At 41.8% G+C, this 26,751-nt stretch overlaps 1 protein-coding gene across 3 annotated transcripts; it reads right to left on the bottom strand.

Annotated features, from left to right (window-relative positions):
• Positions 1-1,295: 1,295 nt before the first annotated feature.
• LOC143710376 (uncharacterized) lies at positions 1,296-25,498 on the bottom strand. Of its 3 annotated transcripts, none has more exons than XM_077201324.1 (7): positions 25,178-25,496; positions 20,314-21,345; positions 10,588-10,899; positions 10,327-10,383; positions 9,203-9,574; positions 9,002-9,058; positions 1,296-2,749 (listed from the first exon to the last, which is right to left on the bottom strand). In XM_077201324.1, the coding sequence occupies exons 1-7, from the start codon at positions 25,275-25,277 to the stop codon at positions 2,688-2,690; spliced, it is 1,992 nt and encodes a 663-aa protein (XP_077057439.1). In that variant the 5' UTR covers positions 25,278-25,496; the 3' UTR covers positions 1,296-2,687. The 3 variants fall into 3 exon arrangements, with proteins under 3 accessions (XP_077057439.1, XP_077057438.1, XP_077057440.1); XM_077201323.1 differs by having other exon boundaries at positions 10,528-10,899; positions 25,178-25,495; XM_077201325.1 differs by lacking the exon at positions 10,588-10,899 and having other exon boundaries at positions 25,178-25,498.
• Positions 25,499-26,751: the final 1,253 nt, after the last annotated feature.

The raw sequence follows: 26,751 nt of genomic DNA, 5'->3' as shown, positions 1-26,751 counted from the left end.
TCCCAGTTTAAAACTAGATTAAAGACGCATCTCTTTAGCCAAGCATTTACATAATGCTTACCTTTTATACCACTGCTGAATCAGATCAAATGCATTTAATATTATAAAACTTGAAGAGTCTGTAGGTTATTTTTATAAGTTGCATAGTATTTACAGTCATTACGTTCCTGTGTATATTGCGTGAATGACGGGTGGTTGGGTAGATATTGTGTTTTGCGGTAGTTGGTATGCCATACGGAACCGTTGCCACTGAACCTGCATTAACGACGACAGTGGGGCTCGACAGCCTTAGTCAAACGGGTCGGCGCGTATGGTTGGGTTGCGGAGAGATTGTGAGATTGTGGTTGGGTCTCAGCAGCAGGAGAGATGTAGAGGTCAGTAAGCAGGGCTGAGTTGAGTGGGGGACGGAGGGGGGTGACTCTGGGACGCAAGAATCACTGTCTTCATGGTTTTTATCATTTACGCCCGTGTTATGGAAATCATTATGAACAGCAGCTACGCTAATTATTTTCCCTTTTTGCTTTTCTGCTGTTATCTCGGGACGCGAGTCCCGAGAAAAACGGCGTTCGTCAGCTCCAGTTTGTATCCAGCCTTTCACAGAGACTTCAGATACGCCAATCACAAAGCCTGTGAAGAGACGACTCAACACCAGCGATATGGATCCTCTATGGTGGACGGCACTGATCCTCAACAACTCGTCTCAACACCGGCGTGATTACTTGGACTTCCAAAAGATGGAAATGGATAAATATTCTAAATGTTCCGATCCAATCTGACTTGTAATGCGGCCCGAATCATAAATCATGCACTGTTCCTTCGTTGGCCAGAGGAGAACTGGCCCTCCGACTGAGTCTGGTTTCTCCCAAGGTTTTTTTCTCCATTCTGTCACCTGATGGAGTTTTGGTTCCTTGCCACTGTTGCCTTGGCTTTTGGCTTGCTTAGTTGGGGACATTTAATATTCAATAATATTATTGATCTGCCTTACTTAAGGTGGACGTTGACTCAATTTTCTTTTAGAAACAAACTCTGTTATATTATTTTCATGTTATCACTGTGAAGCTGCTTTGATACAATCTGTATTGTAAAAAGCGCTATATAAATAAAGGTGACTTGACTTGACTTGACTTGATGCAGGAAACAGCAGAAAGTGCCTGAATCTGATGTTTCTGTTTCTCTCTGATCACTTCAGTCTGATAAACCTGCTCTCTGCTGCCCCTGCTGGACAGGAGCAAATATATCCATAGTGTAATAAACAGATACACAAGAATGAAATAAAAACACAATTGCTATGATAATGACAATTGACCATTTTATTCAAAGAGAATGTTTCAAAGATACACCAAGAAATCTAGTGATTAAAGTGTTTCCATAAAACAATAAAATAATATAAGTTGGAAAATAAAATCAGTCAATCTACCCAGTCAACACGTTGATCTTGCAGTGATCAGTGAACATCAAGAATCTTCAAAAAAGAGTTCACAGTGATCTAAAAGTGTAACCTCACAGCGCTCACACTGTGTGCTCAAACCATGGCCACAATATAAGCTCATCCCGACTAGAAATTTTATTGTTTATGTTATGAAATATTGTTCTTTGAATGTATTACGAGCATTATGTAATGTTCTTGTAATGTTTTCTGTAGCTAATTTTATTTTTGTTACCAGAATGTTTTTCTAAAAGGTAGGATAACAATCTCTAAAAACATTTTAAACATGTTTAGAGTTTACATTGATAGAATATTCATCAACAATTATTAATTATATTCATTTTTCACAACTCCCAGTTTTACTCTGAGATTTTCCCATGACACTGTGTCTGTGGTGTTCTTTCAGCATGCCTAAGAAATCTATTGGACGTCTCCAATGGACTTGATTTTCCGCTAAAATCGGACAGGAGGAGCTCTAGGAATGACTCACGGGGTAACCTCGGGTTCACTAACCCATCAGTCCAAACCCCAAAAACACATTTGTTCGGAAGCTGATCCAGTCCGCCCCGCACAGAACCTCAAGTTTAATCCCACATCAAACTCACTACTCCACCACAGACCCAGGTCATCAGCATGGTTTCATCTCTCAAGTTCCCCAATTGAAGCTGCAGTATGGAGTTTTGAGAAAACATTGACTTAGCCTAAAAATTTGAACAAGCACAACTTACAGGTCCAACCCCCTTGCTCTCTGCTGCGCTACAGCCCTCCCTCCACAGCTCCTCCCCCACAGCGGAGCCTGCCGTGAACGCGCAGGCTAGTAAGCAGGGCCACCGATGACGGCGGATAGTTATGGCACATTCACTAATAGGGACGAAACATCAACAATATGCTTTACATTGACTATGGCCTGCCCATACTTTAACTACAAACTTGGTCCTCAAATCATTTTGTATTTTGCAATACATGTAACTTTATAACGTTGCACTCTTTCTATAAGTTATAAATAGCTAACAAATTTCATCTGAACATTCATATTTGGTACATTACAGTCAATTATAAAACAAAATTTATATCATGATAGAGATTAATATGAAATCAGCCGACAGTGACATGACAGAAATCTCAATCAGAAATGACTTGATTACAATAATAATGATTCCATAAAATAATACATGAAAGTGAACAAATGGTCAAATATAACAACAAGGGTTGGAACTTAAAAGTCTCACAAATCCCTTTTCTCTTCACAGCGCATGGCAGATCATTCCAGTTGTACAGTCCTCCTTTCCACTTTCGTCATCTGGTTCACCTTTGAGCCAACACCTGAATAAAATGTATCAAATTTCCAATTATCAGTCAACAGCCCCTAAGTTTTATTCAGTAAGCAATAAGAATAATAATAAAATGAGAAACATCACAAGCAATATTATGCAAGAGCCAACAGCACATTATCACAACTGCAAGTTTCAAGAATACGCTAAAAGGTGATAAAGTGAGCAGAAGTGAGAGTGCAGAAAAGTGTTGTATTTTTACAATATTTTGAGGTATTTTGAGGTGCCTTTTGATTTGCAGTTCAAGTTAAGTGGAAAGTAGAAGTCCTGCCATATGTTTATTCCACCCATGAACTGCTTGACAGTTGATTTCAGCTGATTTCTGTCTTCAGTGTTGCCAGTATATTCCAGTTTTATAACTTACAGTTTATTACTGTTAAAATACATTTTGTGGGTGTGTCTTTTTATCTTACACTGTTAACCCTTTCAACCCCACAGGAAAATCCACACTACAAAGAGTAAAAAGTAGCATTGACAGTGTTGCAGTGAGATAATTAAGGGAATATGCAAGTGATTGTTGAGCATTAGTGATGAACACCTGCTGTTAACAAGCAGAATCACTGAAGGAAAGAGGAACACAAGAACAGAAAATAGAGAAAGACAAGAACTACAACTGACTTCCAGCCATTACACATTATTACACTTATTATTAACCAATATGACTTTATTTATGTCATACATCTACAGAAGTTATGTTTAATTTGAAATGTTTGGTTTGAAGTTACGAGAGCGTGTGAAATGATCATGCGCGCACGAGAGGGCGTGTGGAATGATCATTTGCGCGCACGAGGGCTTGTATTGTGTGCAGAGGAGATGTCATGAGCGCGCGCAGGGTATGAATGAGCTCACGAGTTCCTGTTTCCTCACGTGTAGATCTGTTATCCTCTCGCGAAAGTCACCTACCGCGCGACAGCATCAGTTGTCCGCTCGGTTCTTATTGACATTGAATTGCAGCCATAGACTACGATGACAGCTCGCTCAGGGCGAGTCTGTGTTGAAACGCTGCTGTCAATTATCAATCGTGGGAGGGGCGTCCGATATAGTGACGTCACAAGATCGAACGGCTCAACTTGAGGCAGGGGAAAACATATAAGGAGATTAAAACAAAAACACTGGATGGATTTGTATCATTATATGATGGTTGTGTACAGGGGCGGGCTGGCCATCTGGAGCATCGGGACTTTTCCCGGTAGGCCGCAGGCCAAAGTGGGCCGGCCCATCCGGTATACAAATACATATTTGAAAAAAAAAATGACGGAAATCATAATATTACATCTCTTTTCTACGCAAATGGATGAGTTAGTCGGGCCGCGGCCAACAAGGAGTGTGTTTTGTTCGCATGTGAGTGTTTTGCCCTCCCTCCCTGTTTAGTTTGGTCTACTCCATTGCCTATCTTGAAACACGCCCCATTTCACGTCGTCTAATTTACAGAGAGAGAGACAGATTGATCCGGTAGGTACAGCGAAGTTCTCTGAGCAGATAAGATAATAACAAATAATTGTCTACGGATGAAAGGGGGAAGAAAAGAAAAGGTTGGGCTGAAAAGTTACCCGTTAAAAAAAAAGCATTAGAGGTAGATGCTGTGAAATGTTTCAAATTAACTGATTATGCATTAGGCGGAATCGGCGCGAAGTAGGGTTGCCACCTGTCCCGGTTTTATCGGGATTGTCCTTCTTTTTTATAACCTGTCCCGGGAAATTTATCCACTCATTTCAAACGGATTTATCTACGGATTTCGAAAGGCTACGTGAATACAGACATCCCAAGTCTCCCGGAAGTTCCGCGAGTCTCCCGCATATTGATAGCTGATCCCTGATGCCGGCAAATTAGTTCAAATCTCTCGGAATCTAGAGCAAACGAGCAAGAGCGCGCAGATACTGTGCTCCACACTCTCCACAGCAATATCCACATTGTTAAATGAACACTCCTGGTGTACATATAGGTCCAACTACAGGGTGTTAAAAATGAACACTGAAGCAGTGTTGAAGTTAATGAGATAATTAAGTGATTAATTAAGTGATGATTGGCCATTAGTGGTGAAACCTAATGTTAATAAGCAGAATCATTGAAGGAAAGAGAAACAACAAGAATGGAAAAAAGAGAAACACAAGAACTACTTACTTCGAACCTTTACACATTATTGCACTTATTATTACCAGTGTGACTTTATTTCTGTCATACATCTACAAAAAGTTATTGAGAATCAACAGAAGTTTAGACGGCAATGTTTTATGGAATCTTTCATTTCAAGCCACCATTATGGTGGTCAGTGTTTGTTTTAGTTGGGCTCTTGAACCTTTTCTTTTTTTATTGTTAGTTTTTCTCTGGCTGCTCCAACATTGTGTTTATAAAGCACATTTGTTATTGCACGAGAAAACCTGCTAACAATATGTTGTGATGATGACATTATCATCATGTAGCGACCTGATTCAATGATGTCATTCAGAGTCTAAATGTTTGACTATATGATTGATGTTGAGTTTTAGTATTGTGATTGTAGCCCTGACATTCTACAGTTTGAGATCCAACAGCAATATGAACAATTTTGAAAAATCTTTGTGCACTGGAGCTCTTGTGTTTAGACACACAAACATCAAGAATCAGCATATGAATCACAACAATGGTGACAATAAACAAACTACTGACACACAGATCAACTCTGAACTTCACAAAACTAGCTATTAAAGTCATAACAAAACAGGAAAAACAATGAAAATTACAGGACAATTCAGCTGTATAATTTATTCATACTGCAATGCATGATGGGAGCCATGGATGCATTTTGATTGGTGGCTCCCATCATGCACTGCAATATGAATATTTTGTGTGATTGTCACCATTGTTGAGATTCATATGTAGATTCTTGATATCTGTGTGTGACTTTAAAACCTTCAGATTATTAAAGCACTGCTGGAATTAACTACTATAATGAATATAACTTTTATATAATCAGTTTATAATGCTGGTTGAGTGAATCAGGACACTACAGGACTGTAATTTCATAATTTAAACATAGCCATCATGACCTGGGCTGTGTTTCCCAAATAATGTTTCCCATTATTATTATTATTCATTCATTCAGATTCAGGAAGATAGGCTGAGTCAGATTCAGGAAGCCATCCCAGCTTTGATTTCTTCACTGTACCGACAACAGAAAATCTAGACATTTTTCAAGTTCCACCCTAAATTCAAGCAAAGCTTTGGTTCAAAAGGTTTTCTGCTGTAAAGAATCCCTTTGTTTTACAAATATTACCTAATATATGCGTTAATTAAAATAAATGTTTAAATAGCATTTCTGTTCATTTCTCGTTTCTTGTATTGTTATATTTTTATGCTATAAGTGGTGTTAAAAATTATTCTGCACATTAATGAGCCAGTGTGTTATGATGTGGGGGGCCGCTGTGGGCCAGAAAGTCCAGGGCCACTTTTTGGTCCCAGTCCGCCCCTGATTGTGTACAGGCACCGCCAACACACATTTCAGTACAATCAACTTGTAAAAGTGCATGTACCATTATATGACCCCTTTAAGTGATTCTGCTTGTTATCATCAGGTGTAATAATAGAACAATCTATTTCAAGTTTACTAAGTATACTTTAAAGGTGCACTGTGTAATTTTTTAGCGGCATCTAGTGGTGAGGTTGCGAATTGGAAACAGCAGAAGTTATAGTGGCCGACAGGAAGTGATGTCGTCGTCTGAGTCAGCAGAGAGTAGCCAGTTAAACAATAAGGTTTCTTTACAAAGATAAATTAAGAAATGATGTTTACTTAATTATTCAGTAAAACGATATGCTATTGCACATATTATTGTTATTTGTTCATCATTGTGTAGTGTTTTATTCGCTGACTTTAGCTAAATCTTTGCACAAAGGACAACATAGTGACAAAACGCGTTTGTCCGTTTAGGGCCACTGTAGAAACATGTCGACGCATTTCAATGTAAGTGTGTGTAGATAGAAATGGCTCATTCTAAGGTAATAAAAACATAACAGTTCATTAAGTAAGGTCTTTATACACCACTGAAAATAAAGTTATATATATTATATTGCATTTCTGTCAACAGATCCTCCTAAATATTACACAATGCCCCTTTAAGTATATGCCTGTGTAGGGACTAATTACATACTTGATTAGGGATATTAAAGTGTACTTTATTTGTATTACAAATACATTACAAATTCATTGCGAGTGTCTTTGAAACATACAACCCATATAAGTGTATATGTTTGAGTAAAACGTATATGCTCAGTAATATCTTTGGCTTATTCCAAATACGACAAATTGCACATTTCACTAGTTCACACTTACATACAATTAGAGGGAGTAACTTTAATGCATATTTGGCTTACTGTCCGGGGGGAGGGCTTCGAGTTCGGAATTCGGCTCGAACCCAGAGTACATCCCCCCGTATGTAAATGGTTAGGACAGGAAGTGTGGAGAAGGGGTGGTGAAGGGATGCTGCTAAACTGTCAATGAATTGAGGTGAGACTGCCGAGTATATATACCTCGATAACACTTTAAAATACGGTTCCTTCGTTAATGAATAACTACACAGGAACAAATGAGTAACACAATATTAACAATCTAGTACTATTAACTAACAAGAAATTTGATTAACGAATTAGTAAGTAATTGCACACAGATGAAAGTGGTAGTTCACTATTAACTAATCAATAACTACTTTTTTTTAATGCTTCCCAGAGAACTACTGTAAGAATCATGGTAACTAACTAGTAATGACTGAAGTGTTACTGTGTTTGTTTCAGTGTTTGTTTTAGTTTGGCTCTTGACCCTCACATCATTAACTTTACATTTTGTTTGGCTGCTGTACATGAGTTATAACAGCCAGATGAACAAACAGAAAAGGTGATCTGATGCTGAGGGTTATGTTTTAACATAATCTTTATTTCACAATCATTTGACCTGAATTACTGAACTCATGTAGAACAAAACTTTTGAGTTAATTTTTTCTTATGGGATATAGTAGCACTGCCATTGTAGAGCATACCATTTTTAGCCTTTTCAAGGAAATCCAAATGATCAAATCAATAAAAAAAAACTTCTAAGAAAAAATATATATAAATATATATCTCTCATGTAGGCACACACAGACATCAATAATTAGCGTGTGAATATCAGCAATGGTGACAAACAGATCACCTCTGAACATAAGCTCATTATTTATTCATGCAGCAATGCATGATGGGAGCCATGAATGAGTTTTGATTGGTGGCACCCAGAATGCACTGCAACATGCTTTAAAATTATCACCATTGTTGAGATTCACAGTCTGATTCTTGATGTCTGTGTGTGCCTAAACTTGTACACTTAACTCAGAATTTTGGTCCTATATGATTTCAGTGATTCAGGTCAAATGATTGTGATACAATGATTATGTTAAATCACAACCAACATCATCAGATCACCTTTTCTATTTGCTCATCTGGCTGTTATAACTCATGTACAGCAGCCAAAAATAATCTAAAGTTAAAGATTTAAGGGTCAAGAGCCCAACTAAACCAAACACTGATCACCATAATGGTGACTTTAAAAATCTGGTTTTCTCCTTCAGTGATTCTGCTTGTTAACATCAGGTGTCTTCAATAATGCTCAATCATCACTCAATTATTCACTTAATTATCTCATTAACTTTAACACTGCTTCAGTGTTCATTTAACACTCAGCTCAGAGTTTAATTGGATCGCTTAAAATGACTTCCATGATGTTGAAGTTACATGAACAAATTATGTTTATTTAACGAAACCCAGTTATGTGGAACCAGTGGATCCTGTTTACATAAAAAAGTTAAGTAAAGCCAACACATCATTTTTTTGAGTGAATGAGGGATGAATGAGGGATGAATGAGGGATGAATGAGAGATGGATGAGGGATGAATGAGGGATGAATGAGAGATGAATGAGGGATGAATGAAGGATGAATGAGAGATGTATATTCTTCACTCTGAAAGAAGCAGAATTTCTATACTTTATAGTTCTTTATCATTAAAAACACAAGGACTGTTTCTGACTATGAAGTGTGGCATATTCAGGACTACTGTACAGTGAATGACAGACACACCTGAGAACAGTCTACAGGTTTCATATATTTCTACCACAACATTTCCATGACTTTTGAGTAAAATATTCATGTTAAAATCCATGTTCAAATTTACCATAGCATATCTGACTGTAGCCATTAGAAAACATTCAGAAAATAAGCCAGTAGACACACAGTGTGTTACATTACCAGATGAGATGGTCACTGGTGTGACAGTTGTAGAGCTGATGTTAATGCTGCCAGTGTCTGAAAGTTTGGACGAATAATGATTAATGAACAGAAACAAAAATATCCTGAATGTTCAGTTCAGTTCAGTTCAAGTTTATTGTCATATGCATATTAGTACAGAGTACCACAATGTGTAGAAAGAGCTCATGTGAATATAATTACCTGCACAGTATTCTGAATCACAGAGAGTTGTTCTAACCAGCTCATAGACATAATAATCGCCTGGACAGGCTTTGACTTTAATGGGAAAAGACCCGATATAGCAGCAGTAACTGCCAGTGTGACTGCAGACATCTCGAGTGACGACTCCATCTGTTACTGTTGGGTGTCCACCACGTATCCAGAGCGGGTAATTAGCTCCACAGCTGTACTGAGCAACACACGTGTCTGGGATATGAGCGCTCATGTTGTTAATGAAGAGACGATACCAGCCACTCCAGGAGACAGACGTGACACACATGGAGGAGGAGGAGTTAAGTTTATTATTGATGGATCTCCTAGGATCGTCCAGCACAGTGTAGTTGTAGCAGGGGTCTGTAGAGAGATAAACTTATGAAAAGTTTCATAGAGTCACAGTCTAACACATTATATATACTGTATTATACATATATTTATACTGTCTTTAATTTATAATTAAGTTCTATATTATGAAAACACCAGTACAAAATTATAGTCTCAATATAAATATATTCAAAAAATCCAATTTCCCAAATGCCAATAACCAAATTGATATTCACAAAATTTCTTGCATTTGTAAATTGTCACATATTTGTAAATCACCCTGAAGTTGTGTGTAAATATTTAAGGTTATAAGAAAAGAAGAAAAAAAGATGTCACATTTTGTGTTTTTTAATCAGGCCAATCATAACAGGCCTGAACTCATGTGAGAGATGATTGAGGGATGAATGAGAGATAAATAAGGGATGAATGAGAGATGGATGAGGGATGAATGAGAGATGAATGAGGGATGAATGAAGGATGAATGAGAGATGTATATTCTTCACTCTAAAAGAAGCAGAATTTCTATATTTTATAGTTCTTTATCATTAAAAACACAAGGACTGTTTCTGACTATGAAGTGTGGCATATTCAGAACTACTGTACAGTGAATGACAGACACACCTGAGAACAGTCTACAGGTTTCATATATTTCTACCAAAACATTTCTATGACTTTTGAGGAAAATATTCATGTTAAAATCCATGTTCAACTTTACCATAGAATATCTGTAGCCATTAGAAAACATTCAGAAAATAAGCCAGTAGAGACACAGTGTGTTACATTACCAGGTGAGATGGTCACTGGTGTGACAGTTGTAGAGCTGGTGTTAATGCTGTCAGTGTCTGAAAGTTTGGATGAATAATGATTAATGAACAGAAACACAAATATAATTAATGTTCAGTTCAGTTCAGTTCAAGTTTTTTGTCATATGCATATTAGTACAGAGTACCACAATGTGTAGAAAGAGCTCATGTGAATATAATTACCTGCACAGTATGCTGAATAGTACACAGTTGGTCTCACTAGCTCATAGACATAATAATCACCTGGACAGGCTTTGACTTTAATGGGAAAAGACCCGAAAAAGCAGCAGTAACTCCCAGCGTAACCGCAGACATCTCGAGTGACGACTCCATCTGTTACTGTTGGGTGTCCACCACGTATCCACAGTGGGTAATTAGTGCCACAGCTGGACTGAGCAACACACGTGTCTGGGATATGAGCGCTCATGTTGTTAATGAAGAGACGATACCAGCCGCTCCAGGAGACAGACGTGTCACACACGTAGGAGGAGGAGTTAAGTGTATTATTGATGGATCTCCATGGATCGTCCAGCACAGTGTAGTTGTAGCAGGGGTCTGTAGAGAGATAAACTTATGAAAAGTTTCATAGAGTCACAGTCTTACACATTATATACAGGTATACTGTATTATACATATATTTATAATATCTTTAAACTATAATTAAATTCTATCTCATGAAAACGCCAGTACAGAATTATAGTCTCAATATAAATATATTCAAAAAATCAAATTCCCAAATGCCAATAACCGAATTGATATTCACAACATTTTATTTCCAAATTCAAAACTTTTCTTGTCATTTTTTTTTATTCTAAATTTCTTGAATTTGCAAATTGTCACATATTTGTAAATCACCCTGAATTTGTGTGTAAATATTTAAGGTTATAAGAAAAGAAGAAAAAAAGATGTCACATTTTGTGTTTTTAATCCGGCCAATCATAACAGGCCTAGTTGAACTCATACGTCATCCATACAGAGTGGATTAATGAGGGATGAATGAGAGAAGAATGAGAGATGAATGAAAGATGAATGAGGGATGAATGAGAGATGAATGAGAGTGAAGGAGAGATGAAGGAGCAATAAATGAGAGATGACTGAGAGATGAATGAGAGATGAATGAGAGATGAATGAGAGATGAATAAGAGATGAATGAGAGATGAATGTGGGATGAATGAGAGATGAATGTGGGATGAATAAGAGATGAATGAAAGATGAATTAGAGATGGATGAGGAATGAATGAGGGATGAATTAGAGATTAATGAGGGATGAATGAAGGATGATTGAGAGATATATATTCTTCAGTCTAAATGAAGCAGAATTTCTATATTTTAAAACACAAGGACTGTTTCTGACTATGAAGTGTGGCATATTCAGAACTACTGTACAGTGAATGACAGACACACCTGAGAACAGTCTACAGGTTTCATATATTTCTACCAAAACATTTCCATGACTTTTGAGGAAAATATTCATGTTAAAATCCATGTTCAAATTTACCATAGAATATCTGTAGCCATTAGAAAACATTCAGAAAATACGCCAGTAGAGACACAGTGTGTTACATTACCAGTTGAGATGGTCACTGGTGTGACAGTTGTAGGGCTGGTGTTAAAGCGGCACTATGCAGGATTTCCGTTTTTGTCAAACAGCGACCCCTAGAGTCGCTGTAGAGTACTTGTATTTAACGTTACTGTCGTAAATGCAACTCACGCAGAGCGTGACAGTCTATGATCTGCACTCACTGTCACGGTGGGACCGGGAATAATTCCGTGGATTCAAGTGCAGATCAAGAAGTGTTTTAATAGGACAAAACATAAAATAAACAAACCAAAACTAAATCCAAAAACAGACAAGGCAATCCAAAAACAGACAAGGCAGGGCAGGAACAGGTACAGCATACAAAACGCGTAACAAATACAACGAACGAGCACAGGACAGCAAACACAGGAAGACTAAATAGGGAGGCAAACAAAGGAGGGTAACGAGACAGACAGGTGGAGCAATTAAACCAATAATCAGATAACAAGGGGGAGGGATTAAACAATGACAAGAGCACATGGCTCAAAATAATAAAACACCCATGTGCATAACAAGACAGGACAGACATGTGACATAACCCCCTCCCTACGGAGCGGCTACCAGACGCTCCATCCGACTCGGGCGGGACAGGAGGGACAGGGCAGGGGGGGAACAGGAGAGACAGACCAGGGCAAAACACACAACACAAGAGTTCAGGAGGGAGGTGGAATGGTGGAGGATCAGGGGGAGGGATGGGGGGCCAGGTCCATGAAAGGGAACAGAAACAGGGGGTGATGGTTTAGCCGGGGGCCAGGGCGAAGCAGACAGTCCATCGGGCGGCCAGGGCGAAGCAGACGGTTTAGCCGGGGGCCAGGGCAAAGAAGACAGTCCATCGGGCGGCCAGGGCGAAGCAGACGACCCACCGGGCGGCCAGGGCGAAGCAGACGACCCACCGGGCGGCCAGGGCGAAGCAGACGACCCACCGGGCGGCCAGGGCGAAGCAGACGACCCACCGGGCGGCCAGGGCGAAGCAGACGACCCATCGGGCGGCCAGGGCGAAGCAGACGACCCACCGGGCGGCCAGGGCGAAGCAGACGACCCATCGGGCGGCCAGGGCGAAGCAGACGACCCATCGGGCGGCCAGGGTGGTGAAGACCCCTCGGGCGGCCAGGGCGGTGAAGACCCCTCGGGCGGCCAGGGCGGTGACGACCCCTCGGGCGGCCAGGGCGGTGACGACCAGGGCGAGGGCGACCATGGCACAGGAACAGCAACAGACACCGGCTGATGAACAGATACCGGCTCAGGCACTGGAACAGGCACTGGCTTTGGAACAGACACCGGCTCAGGAACAGACACCGGCTCAGGAACAGACACCGGCTCAGGAACAGACACCGGCTCAGGAACAGACACCGGCTCAGGAACAGACACCGGCTCAGGAACAGACACCGGCTCAGGAACAGACACCAAAACTGTAACAGCCACAAGAACAGACACAAACACAGAAACAAACACTGGCTCTGGCGCTGGAACAGGCACTGGCTCTGGAACAGGCATTGGCTCCAGCTCTGGAACGGGCAATGGCTCGGCCTCCGGCTCTGGAACGGGCACTGGCTCTGCCTCCGGCTCTGGAACGGGCACTGGCTCTGCCTCCGGCTCTGGAACGGGCACTGGCTCTGCCTCCGGCTCTGGAACGGGCACTGGCTCTGCCTCCGGCTCTGGAACGGGCACTGGCTCTGCCTCCGGCTCTGGAACACGCACTGGCTCTGCCTCCGGCTCTGGAACAGCAGACACGGGCATGTCCAGGATCCGAGCCAGACGCTCCAGATAGTCTGTAACTGCCTTGGCGGCCACACAAATGGGCATTTCCGGATCTGTCTCAGACTGGGCAGACGTGACGTGCTCAGTCTCTCGCTGGGCAGACGTGACGTGAACAGTCTCTCGCTGGGCAGACGGGACGTGAACAGTCTCTCGCTGGGCAGACGGGACGTGAACAGTCTCTCGCTGGGCAGACGGGACGTGAACAGTCTCTCGCTGGGCAGACGGGACGTGAACAGTCTCTCGCTGGGCAGACGGGACGTGAACAGTCTCTCGCTGGGCAGACGGGACGTGAACAGTCTCTCGCTGGGCAGACGGGACGTGAACAGTCTCTCGCTGGGCAGACGGGACGTGAACAGTCTCTCGCTGGGCAGACGGGACGTGAACAGTCTCTCGCTGGGCAGACGGGACGTGAACAGTCTCTCGCTGGGCAGACGGGACGTGAACAGTCTCTGGCTGGGCAGACGCTGGTCTCTTTCTCCTCCTCCGTCTTTTCTGATGGATGTGTGCAGACTCGAGGCTGGCTAAAACCATCGATGAAGTCCCCCTGCTTGACGGATCCAGAGATGATGACTTCATTCCTGATGAGACCCGTGAGGAAGACTCTGCTGCCCTCCTCTCCTCATTCCTTTGAGCGCACATGGAGAGGTACTTAAACAAAGAAATCCCATTCTCTCTCTCCTCAGGAGAGAGTTCGCTCCGCTGAATCCACATGGGCTCGTTCGTTCTGTCACGGTGGGACCGGGAATAATTCCGTGGATTCAAGTGCAGATCAAGAAGTGTTTTAATAGGACAAAACATAAAATAAACAAACCAAAACTAAATCCAAAAACAGACAAGGCAATCCAAAAACAGACAAGGCAGGGCAGGAACAGGTACAGCATACAAAACGCGTAACAAATACAACGAACGAGCACAGGACAGCAAACACAGGAAGACTAAATAGGGAGGCAAACAAAGGAGGGTAACGAGACAGACAGGTGGAGCAATTAAACCAATAATCAGATAACAAGGGGGAGGGATTAAACAATGACAAGAGCACATGGCTCAAAATAATAAAACACCCATGTGCATAACAAGACAGGACAGACATGTGACATAACCCCCTCCCTACGGAGCGGCTACCAGACGCTCCATCCGACTCGGGCGGGACAGGAGGGACAGGGCAGGGGGGGAACAGGAGAGACAGACCAGGGCAAAACACACAACACAAGAGTTCAGGAGGGAGGTGGAATGGTGGAGGATCAGGGGGAGGGATGGGGGGCCAGGTCCATGAAAGGGAACAGAAACAGGGGGTGATGGTTTAGCCGGGGGCCAGGGCGAAGCAGACAGTCCATCGGGCGGCCAGGGCGAAGCAGACGGTTTAGCCGGGGGCCAGGGCAAAGAAGACAGTCCATCGGGCGGCCAGGGCGAAGCAGACGACCCACCGGGCGGCCAGGGCGAAGCAGACGACCCACCGGGCGGCCAGGGCGAAGCAGACGACCCACCGGGCGGCCAGGGCGAAGCAGACGACCCACCGGGCGGCCAGGGCGAAGCAGACGACCCATCGGGCGGCCAGGGCGAAGCAGACGACCCACCGGGCGGCCAGGGCGAAGCAGACGACCCATCGGGCGGCCAGGGCGAAGCAGACGACCCATCGGGCGGCCAGGGTGGTGAAGACCCCTCGGGCGGCCAGGGCGGTGAAGACCCCTCGGGCGGCCAGGGCGGTGACGACCCCTCGGGCGGCCAGGGCGGTGACGACCAGGGCGAGGGCGACCATGGCACAGGAACAGCAACAGACACCGGCTGATGAACAGATACCGGCTCAGGCACTGGAACAGGCACTGGCTTTGGAACAGACACCGGCTCAGGAACAGACACCGGCTCAGGAACAGACACCGGCTCAGGAACAGACACCGGCTCAGGAACAGACACCGGCTCAGGAACAGACACCGGCTCAGGAACAGACACCGGCTCAGGAACAGACACCGGCTCAGGAACAGACACCGGCTCAGGAACAGACACCGGCTCAGGAACAGACACCAAAACTGTAACAGCCACAAGAACAGACACAAACACAGAAACAAACACTGGCTCTGGCGCTGGAACAGGCACTGGCTCTGGAACAGGCATTGGCTCCAGCTCTGGAACGGGCACTGGCTCGGCCTCCGGCTCTGGAACGGGCACTGGCTCTGCCTCCGGCTCTGGAACGGGCACTGGCTCTGCCTCCGGCTCTGGAACGGGCACTGGCTCTGCCTCCGGCTCTGGAACGGGCACTGGCTCTGCCTCCGGCTCTGGAACGGGCACTGGCTCTGCCTCCGGCTCTGGAACACGCACTGGCTCTGCCTCCGGCTCTGGAACAGCAGACACGGGCATGTCCAGGATCCGAGCCAGACGCTCCAGATAGTCTGTAACTGCCTTGGCGGCCACACAAATGGGCATTTCCGGATCTGTCTCAGACTGGGCAGACGTGACGTGCTCAGTCTCTCGCTGGGCAGACGTGACGTGAACAGTCTCTCGCTGGGCAGACGGGACGTGAACAGTCTCTCGCTGGGCAGACGGGACGTGAACAGTCTCTCGCTGGGCAGACGGGACGTGAACAGTCTCTCGCTGGGCAGACGGGACGTGAACAGTCTCTCGCTGGGCAGACGGGACGTGAACAGTCTCTCGCTGGGCAGACGGGACGTGAACAGTCTCTCGCTGGGCAGACGGGACGTGAACAGTCTCTCGCTGGGCAGACGGGACGTGAACAGTCTCTCGCTGGGCAGACGGGACGTGAACAGTCTCTCGCTGGGCAGACGGGACGTGAACAGTCTCTCGCTGGGCAGACGGGACGTGAACAGTCTCTGGCTGGGCAGACGCTGGTCTCTTTCTCCTCCTCCGTCTTTTCTGATGGATGTGTGCAGACTCGAGGCTGGCTAAAACCATCGATGAAGTCCCCCTGCTTGACGGATCCAGAGATGATGACTTCATTCCTGATGAGACCCGTGAGGAAGACTCTGCTGCCCTCCTCTCCTCATTCCTTTGAGCGCACATGGAGAGGTACTTAAACAAAGAAATCCCATTCTCTCTCTCCTCAGGAGAGAGTTCGCTCCGCTGAATCCACATGGGCTCGTTCGTTCTGTCACGGTGGGACCGGGAATAATTCCGTGGATTCAAGTGCAGATCAAGAAGTGTTTTAATAGGACAAAACATAAAATAAACAAACCAAAACTAAATCCAAAAACAGACAAGGCAATCCAAAAACAGACAAGGCAGGGCAGGAACAGGTACAGCATACAAAACGCGTAACAAATACAACGAACGAGCACAGGACAGCAAACACAGGAAGACTAAATAGGGAGGCAAACAAAGGAGGGTAACGAGACAGACAGGTGGAGCAATTAAACCAATAATCAGATAACAAGGGGGAGGGATTAAACAATGACAAGAGCACATGGCTCAAAATAACAAAACACCCATGTGCAGAACAAGACAGGACAGACATGTGACACTCACGGCCTCTGCACTTTATAATAATAAAGTAGCCTACCGCGTTAGGCTAACCTTAGCATAAATGCCAGATGACATCAATAAGGTTACATCATGTACTTCGCATTATTTCATAACAATGTCCGTTATTATGTTGTTAGACATGATTATTGCAATTTATCATGATAGTTTGCAAATTCCACTCATTTACACTAATTACAACGTGTAGGCTTATTTATGTCCTGATAACTATGTGAGATATATACAACTGTTCTCATGATAATCGCAGGAATCAACTTTAACAGTGAAAGCCTGAGCGAGTGGGACTCTTGTCTGGCTCTTTCTTCATTTTTTTCTCCATTCTGAAAACGCAGGTCCGATGTTTACTCGTGTCTGACTTCCCGCTCAGTCAGTCGGCCGTTTCCTCTTTCTCTGTTCCTCCGACAATGCTTTCCTAGCTTTCTGCTTCTTATATGCCGGTTTAGCCATGACTATAGTTGTTCTTATAGCTAGCCGGATCCTGGATGGGGGCATGTATGTGTGTAATGTGTGCAGTGCCGTAAAGCAATTCGTTACATCGCGAGAGCTGAAATCACACGATACTTCCTGACGCTGAGGCCGCCAGCCCAAAGTTGCAAGTGCGATTTTTCCACTCACAGGCAGCAGAGGGGGGCGAGACGACCACCATTCATCCCGAAAAGAGTCATGTAACCATTCCAATAACTCTGAAGCTGTTCAGTTAAGCTAAAAAAACTGAATAGTGCTGCTTTAATGCTGCCAGTGTCTGAAAGTTTGGATGAATAATGATTAATGAACAGAGACACAAATATCATGAATGTGTATGTGGCATGATATCCTGAGTTAAATGGTTGGGGGGCCATTTTAATGTCATTAATTGTGCAGGCTAATAAAGCCATTGTCAAATGCCTCTGGACAGATCGCCATTTCCCGGATGTTTTTGTGGTTTCCACTATCGCGATTGAACGCGACTGTTGGTCTGTAAAGGAGAGCGGCTGTGTTTACAGTCTCCCTCGTGTTCGGCGTTTTGTCTCAGCGGCTTTAAATCGGCTGATGGATATGAGTGTGCATCTGTCCTCCTCCAGTTAATGCGTGTGTACGGGTGACGACTGTTGCAAAGGCTGAGTAGTTAAACCTCCAGCTACATCCCGGTTCCCGCAGCTTTCGTTTGGGTGGATAACATCCTTGCAGTAGCAGCACCGCTGTCTCGTTCTAGGACGACCTGCAGTGTCTGTGTGTGTGTTTTCGGTCACGGTTGAGGTGGACCCGTGCCAACGAACATCGTCTTGTGTAGCCTACATGTTTTGTGTCTTAAACTGCGTTGAGTATCCTTATTTGTGTTGTATTTAGTCTTGTTAAATTTGTTTGGGACTTCCTACTCATTTCTCCCTGTTAATTTAATTCAAATCAGTTTATTTTGTGCATCAGTTATTTTGAATTCTTGTTGGTTGATCGTGGTTTTGTAAATCTTTATTATTGTTTTTGTTTTTGTGTATTATAATTGAGTTTTCTTATTAATCTGAAATTGGTTTATTATTTGGATTTAGTTTATTTGATTTAGCTTTTCTTTCTCTGTCTTAATTTGAGTCTTGAGTTTATTGTTTTGTTTGAATATATGTTTATTCTTTCTTTTTTTTTTTCTTTCTTTTTTTTTTCAAGGATAGCCCCTTGAGATGTACCATCTCATTTTCGAGGGGGTCCTATGTATTTTGTTTAATATTGTGAAACATTGTTTTGTAAACTTTGGGTTTTGTTTCATTCATTTACAACATACTTTTCCTAAAGTATATTGTATTAATGTGTGTGTGTGTGTGTGTGTGTGTGTGTGTGTGTGTGTGTGTGTGTGTGTGTGTGTGTGTGTGTGTGTGTGTGTGTGTGTGTGTGTGTGTGTGTGTGTGTGTGTGTGTGTGTGTGTGAGTGTGTGTTTTTTTCGTCTAGGAGCTGCAGGCCTCATTGACCGGGGTGACCATTCCAATCCTCTGTAGATGGTGGTGGTGTTTCTTCATTGTGTGCTGTAGTCTGTGACGTGCACTGGGGTTCTTTAACTTGTATGTGAGTGTGCTGTGCAGATTTGGAGATCCCCTATTATTGGAGCATTCTCCCGGTAATTTGGCCGCAGCTCCATGACATTGGACTTGATTTATGTAGGTTTGTATTACATTTGATGTGTGGTTTTGTCTAGCTTAAACCTTTGTGGTTTTTATGCCTCTATAATAAAACTTTTGTATACGACCGATACCTGTGTCTCCATGCTTTGCTTGCCACGGGGTAGGGAACCTGTGTAAAGCTTTATGCTTTGATTCCTTGGGTGAAATTCCCAAGGTGGCGCAGTCAGGCATTATTCCTTAATTTGATAGTTTCAGACTGATCTTGCTAAATTTATCGGGCCACGGTTACATGTAGAAAGAGCTCATGTGAATATAATTACCTGCACAGTATCCTGAACAGTACACAGTTGGACTGACCAGCTCATAGACATAATAGTTGCCTGGACAGGCTTTGACTTTAATGGGAAAAGACCCGATAGAGAGAACATGTAAACACTTGATCGGATTGAAAACCGAAACTAAAAGGACTGCACATGTGCAATGACGTTGAAATAGCGTAATGACGTATGACGCACGAAACGAGCTGTTCTTCCTGTTGAATAAAGTTTCATATAAATGAGTGTCCCGTTTAAAAAAAATTCTCATTTCACTCAGCATCTGTGAAGTGGAGCAGGACAACGTCCCACCAGTGCTTGCTTCAGACTGTCATCCACAGACGACTGGTTTTGGGCGCGGGGTTTTACTGCGTGATAAATATAAGCAGCACGGCAAAACGGTTCATGCTCATCGTCTCCAAATCATGACCAGAGACGGATAAATATTAAGTCTGTTGTTTAAAACAAATAATGAACCAATAGAGGAGAATAGTTATGCGTGAACAGCAGCAGTATACTTGTGCAGTGTGCGCATGTCAAAAAATCTATTCCGATTTGAATCTTGTGACATATAAACGTGCACATCAACCCGATTACTTTATTTATCGTTCATGTAAACACCGTGTTCGGATTCATCAATTGGATTGATTTAATTCCGATTGAACCATGTAAACGTAGCTGTAGTGTGGACACATGTACACTGAGGAGTGTTAATTTAACACTGGGGATTATGCTGTGTACAAACCTTGTGTAGATATCTTCCCTAGTTCAGTCTCCTGTTCCAGTTTCTTCTGACTCAAAGAGTCAAAACTTCTCTGTAACTGACTTTTCTCGGCACTGAGATCATTGACTCTGGTCTCTAACTCCAGTTTCTTCTGACTCAAAGAATCAAAACTTCTCTGTAACTGACTTTTCTCAGCACTGAGATCATTGACTCTGGTCTCTAACTCCAGTTTCTTCTGACTCAAAGAATCAAAACTTCTCTGTAACTGACTTTTCTCAGCACTGAGATCATTGACTCTGGTCTCCAGCTCCAGTTTCTTCTGACTCAAAGAGTCAAAACTTCTTTGTAACTGACTTTTCTCAGCACTGAGATCATTGACTCTGGTCTCCAGCTCCAGTTTCTTCTGACTCAAAGAGTCAAAACTTCTTTGTAACTGACTTTTCTCAGCACTGAGATCATTGACTCTGGTCTCCAGTTCCAGTTTCTTCTGACTCAAAGAGTCAAAACTTCCCTGTAACTGACTTTTCTCAGCACTGAGATCATTGACTCTGGTCTCCAGTTCCAGTTTCTTCTGACTCAAAGAGTCAAAACTTCTCTGTAACTGACTTTTCTCAACACTGAGATCATTGACTCTGGTCTCTAACTCCATTTTCTTCTGATTCAAAGCATCAAAACTTCCCTGTAACTGACTTTTCTCAACACTGAGATCATTGACTCTGGTCTCTAACTCCATTTTCTTCTGATTCAAAGCATCAAAACTTCTCTGTAACTGACTTTTCTCAACACTGAGATCATTGACTCTGGTCTCCAGCTCCATTTTCTTCTGATTCAAAGAGTTGAAGTTGTTCTTCAGTTGGTCTTTTTCAGTCATTAGATCAGTGTAATTGTCCTGTAAGCTGTTGATAGTTTGATTGAACTCTTCAACTGTGGTCTTGTAACTCTTTAACAGGTCTCTCTCTGCTGTGATGGTGATGTACAGTGAGATGAAGACCAGCAGAAGAACACAAATGAGCCCGAGACACACTTTCATCAACACCAAACACCTGCTTCCTCCTGACAAATAGAGACAAAACACACACATATCAGTGAATACCCTTCCTATTATTCCAAAAAAGGATTAAAATCAACCTTTTAATCTACATTTGTCTTTAGAAAATATGCTTTTACAGTATATTATTTTACAAGACTTGTTTCTAAATATCTAAAGATGAGCATATTGAAAAAGTACTGTGTATGTTAATTCGGGGTGGAACAGATGTATTAGTATTGAACCGAATCGGTACGGGCGTCACGGTTCTGTGCACAAATTTACACGTAGAATACACGATATAAAATAAATAAAACTCTAAATAGCGATAATTTTCGCTCAATTCGCGGTTGGTCTGAACGCAGCATAATGAACAGCGAAGTCAATATTGCAATGCTAAAGTGTATGTGCTCGCTTGAGAGAGGGAGAGGCGCAGGCGCGATCGAACTGTGTGTGTGTGTGAGAGAGAGAGGCCCGAGCGAACTGTGTTTGTGTGCGCGCGAGAGAGGGAGGGAGAGGAGCGGGCGCGATCGAACCGTGTGTGTGTGTGTGTGTGTGTGTGTGTGTGTGTGTGTGTGTGTGTGTGTGTGTGAGTGAGAGAGAGAGGCGCGGGCGCGATCGAACTGTGTGTGTGTGTGTGAGAGAGAGAGAGGTGCGAGCGCGATCGAACTGTGTGTGTGTGCGCGAGAGAGAGGGAGAGGAGCGGGCGCGATCGTATGGGATTAGATTTCGGTCACAATTCTGCGCGCTCAAGATCACATTTTGAGCGCGCAAAAGGGCATTTTGCACGCGCATGAACTGAGTTTTGCGGAGAAATGTTCGTCTCGCAGATAAGAAAATATTTCGAGCGAACGAAAATCAATTTTGCATTTAAAATAAGTATTTGGGTGTGCGCAGACGTTCTCTTTCGCATGTGCAAAGTTTCACTTTCTTGCTGCTTTCATACCAGCACTGAGCGCTCTCTAAGCGCAGACGGCTCGCTTGCTCAACACAACCCAGCGATATGCCATAATTGCAGAAAATCAGAGATGAGGCTGCTAAATTCTGATTGGCTAGCTTGACAACTAATCACAAGACTCCCTGTGTCACCTGTGGAAGAGGAAAAAACATGGTGGAACAGACGAACATTTCTCGCAAAACTCAATTCAACACACACACACACACACACACACACACACACACACACACACACACACACACACACACACACACACACACACACACACACACACACACAGTTTTATTTTTAAGTTACACATTCTACATTGATTAAACAAGAAAATCAAATGTGGTTTTTAATGGTAGTATTATTTTATACGGAAATCAAATCAGATGAGAATAAAGTTAGGCTTAATTAAAATGAAGAAAAACAAATATATTATCTGAAATATAGCAAATTAATTTTAAATTCATTCAGGTACAATTACCAAACATATCACAAGGTATTTTTGTCTTTTTATTAATTTAATTAATAAACTAATTAAATTATATAAAACTATTGTCAGTGCACTACAAATAAACTGGTTCTATGCCTTTATTTATAAAACTTATTTTAAAAATACAAGGCTTAAAGGGTACATATCATGCTTTTAAATTTTTCCTTTTTACATATAAAACATACATTTGTGGTCTATATAAAGCGAAACTGCAATTCTTGGGTCTGAATTCCTCATTATTATAGCTCCACAGGCCCCTATTTTACTCCTTTTCTGATGTGCTTCTGTGAGTGACTCGTTTTGAAGCGGCCCCTTTAAATGCAAAGGAGCTGTGTCACACCCCGCCCGCTCTCCAGGGTGCTGAGTTGACAGTCGGTTCAACTCCACCCCGTTCGGCCATTTTTGTAGTTTGATTAGTGATATACGATCTTATAGCGTCACAGAACATTTATATTCACACAAAATGTCAACAACGGAATCAACAACAGAATTGTCAATCAAGCCTTACATGTTCGAGGCAGAGCCGGACCCGGAGCTAGTTGAACAAATAGACGACGAACCTGAAGAACAACGTCTGCATATGGATGTATCTCAATGGTATGTAACTATATTTACAGTAACTTCGCCATCCATGCCCACTGCTACAATACTGTATGTTTTACAACGACAATTTAACACTCACAAAACAAAATATAAGTTATATTATTAAAAAAATAAAGAAAAACACTATAGTAATAGTGAACTTTTGTGTTAATTTATCGTCTAAAGTTTATAATCAATAAAAAAAATGTTTTGGTTTACATCATATGTGTGTGTACTGTGTAAAATAATGATGTATTTATAAATACAAGCATGCATTTATATATTTACCAAATATTGACATGTTTATAATTAAATATAATTTATATATTATATAATAAATACTTAATATATATAAAAATAATTATTATAATTATACATGCATGTGTGTTTTATTAAAGACATAATTATTATATACAGTACACACACATATATGATGTAAACAAAACAAAAATTCTACAAACGATTAGTCGTGATTAATCATTATGCAGCCTTATAAAATGTACAGCATAGCAGTTACCACATAATGCAAACCTTTACTTTTGACATGAGGCTGGAGTGTTCTTATAGAAAGCTGTGTCCCGGGTTTTGTTTGACAGCCTTTGTCAGCAAATGTTGGTTTGTGACTTGTTGGTTTAGCCCTCTAAATAAAGTGAAAGTCGATTAACGTTATTTCTCTTGTTAAAACAATCACACTAAAAAGATAAATGACTACGGTCTAATCTTACCACTAAAAATCTGTATGGATAATATGATACGTTTAGAAAAGCATCAGAAAACACAGCAGCTAAATGACCATTGATGAAACTCAAGAACAATAATACTTCAGACATGTAACGTTACTTCAAAAAAACAAAAACAAAGAAATACGAAGGCACTGCTAAACCATGACCACCATGTGTTTTAAGAAAGTAAACTATTTTTATTAAAGATATTTACAGCTTACCGAAGTGATCTGTTCGTCCTCTCCAAAGATAGATGGAATTGACCCCTCATTCAAACTTAGTCGATCGGCAAACCCTTCTTTATACTGGCCGAGGTTGTTGAAGTCGGAATCGTCGAAGTGCTTCGCGCACACGAAAATGACTTTACCAAAAGATGTGGGAACATTTCCTTGGTAAATAAAACTCAACCAGGCACTTCGAAGAGGTTCTGATGCTGGGAGACGGTGTAACGAAGCGTGTGGGTCACTACATCCAACAACCGAACATTTTGACTTGAGCTCTCGACACTTCTGCATCATTGAGCTTGGACTACAAAATCGGAGCGAGGAATAATAATGGCGGATTGATCGAAATGTTGGGCCGGTTGTCAATGTCCTTATTTGGTAGTTCCGCTGCAAATACTGTGACGTAATTGTTCAGAAAACGTCATAGAAAACAGAAAAATCTGAACTGGGTGAACAATAAGACCAAAACAGAATATAAAGATATAAACGAAACACCTGAAGAGAATAATTTCAACTTTTCTGCACTTTTAAACACTCCAAATATACAACAAAATGCATTTAAGGGCTAAAAAAGTGGTTTTAGCATGATATGTCCCCTTTAAGACATTTATAAAAATGCCTTCTGCATTTTTGTTTTTCTTTTCACTCCATTGTACCGAAATCGTACCGAACCGTGATATCTGAACCGAGGTATGAACCGAACCGTGACTTCTGTGTACTGTTCCACCCCTAATGTTAATATATTCAATATAAAAGCAGAAACAAACTTAAAAGTGTTAGTTAGAACAACTGTTGGATTTTACAGCATTTTTTTATGTTAAATTTTTCAGTTACTCAAACATTATTTCTCCATTACCAACTCCATCTCTACGTCAGAATAAAATTTCTACTTACTACATATTTGAGCTTTTTCTTCATCCTGAAAGAGACTCTCTGTTTGTGATCCAGTTGATCCTTCAGTAACTTTGTTTACAATATACCTGCCTGATTTCATTATTTGCTCTTACTCACAGACTTACAATACAGTAGCCTATGTGTTCACAGATGAAGTGTGTTCAAGATTAAAACACTTAGACGAATTTTATTCATATTTTTGGGTGGTGTCTCTTCAATCTGTTATTCATTGCTCCTTACCCCCAAAAAAAACAGGAAAGTAATCTTTGGAAATCTGTAACCAGGAAACTCCCACCCAGTGCTGTGACGTTTCCTCACAGCACAATCCCTCAAAGCACATATGCTCCCACTCTACAGAGTGTTAAAGTAGAGATAAAGTTAATGAGATAATTAAGTGAAAGAGAAACACAAGAACTACAACTGACTTCAGACACAGTCTTAGATGAAATCAACTGAAGAGAAAAGAAGACATTAAATCTGAAGATCTCAGCAGAGGAGGATTAAACAACTCCACAAACAGCATTACCAGCTTCAATTATTACTAACCAGACTGACTTTATTTCTGTCAGACGTCTACAGAAGTTTTATTGAGAATTAACAGAGGTTTAACTCTGTTTCATTTGAAGTCACCATAACAGTGATTAGTGTTTCCATTAGTTGTGCTCTTAACTCTTATTCTATATATTTGACTGCTGTGACAGTGTGTTTGTCAAACACATTAGGAGGAGCAAAGAGCGTCAAAGTGATGATGGTTATCTGTTGCTAGTTTTATAATCATCATGAATTAACCTCATTGAATAAAAAAAAATATTTCACAATTATTTTGTCAAATTAAAAAAAATTCACATCATAAACCATGTGTTACTGCAGAATGAGATCCAGCAATATTATAACAAGGTAGAAGACTTGAGTAACATGAGTATAAGCAGTGCTTGAAGTGGGGAAAGAAAGGTGCCGGTATTCTCTTGCATTGGCAAATCATGACACTTGAAATTTCTACAGTGAAAAACAAAACGTGGAGATATTGCTGGTACAACAACAATTTATTGTTATTTATTAACAACATAAATGTATTAAAACAAGTCGTGTGTGTGTGTGTGTGTCTGTGTCTGTGTGTGTGTGTGTGTGTGTGTGTGTGTGTGTGTGTGTGTGTGTGTGTGTGTGTGTGTGTGTGTGTGTGTGTGTGTGTGTGTGTGTATATGTGTGTGTGTGTGTATATATATATATACGTAATATGTGTATTACGTGTAATGTGTGTATATATATATACACAAATATACACAAATATATATATACACAAATATGTGTAATATGTGTATATATATATATACGTAATATGTATGCGGCAAAACACATCTGCTTTTCCTCTTTACAGTGTGATGAAAATAAACTTTAATAAACGTATTGTACATCCCCACAGATTTATGGCACCCTCCGTTACTGTAATAGACAATTGTCCTGCAAAATGAGGGTTTTGAAAGAAAAAAATTGCGAGCAAATGTCGAACTGTCTTTTTGAAATTTAAACCAACAATATAAGAGGCTTTAGGCTGTCTGGTGAACTCTGTATGAACA

The sequence above is a fragment of the Siphateles boraxobius genome, unplaced genomic scaffold, assembly GCF_051911475.1.
Source record: "Siphateles boraxobius isolate OS27281-9 unplaced genomic scaffold, OSU_SipBor_1 47, whole genome shotgun sequence".
Lineage (NCBI taxonomy): Eukaryota > Metazoa > Chordata > Actinopteri > Cypriniformes > Leuciscidae > Siphateles > Siphateles boraxobius.
This window is presented reverse-complemented; position numbering and strand designations above follow the sequence as displayed.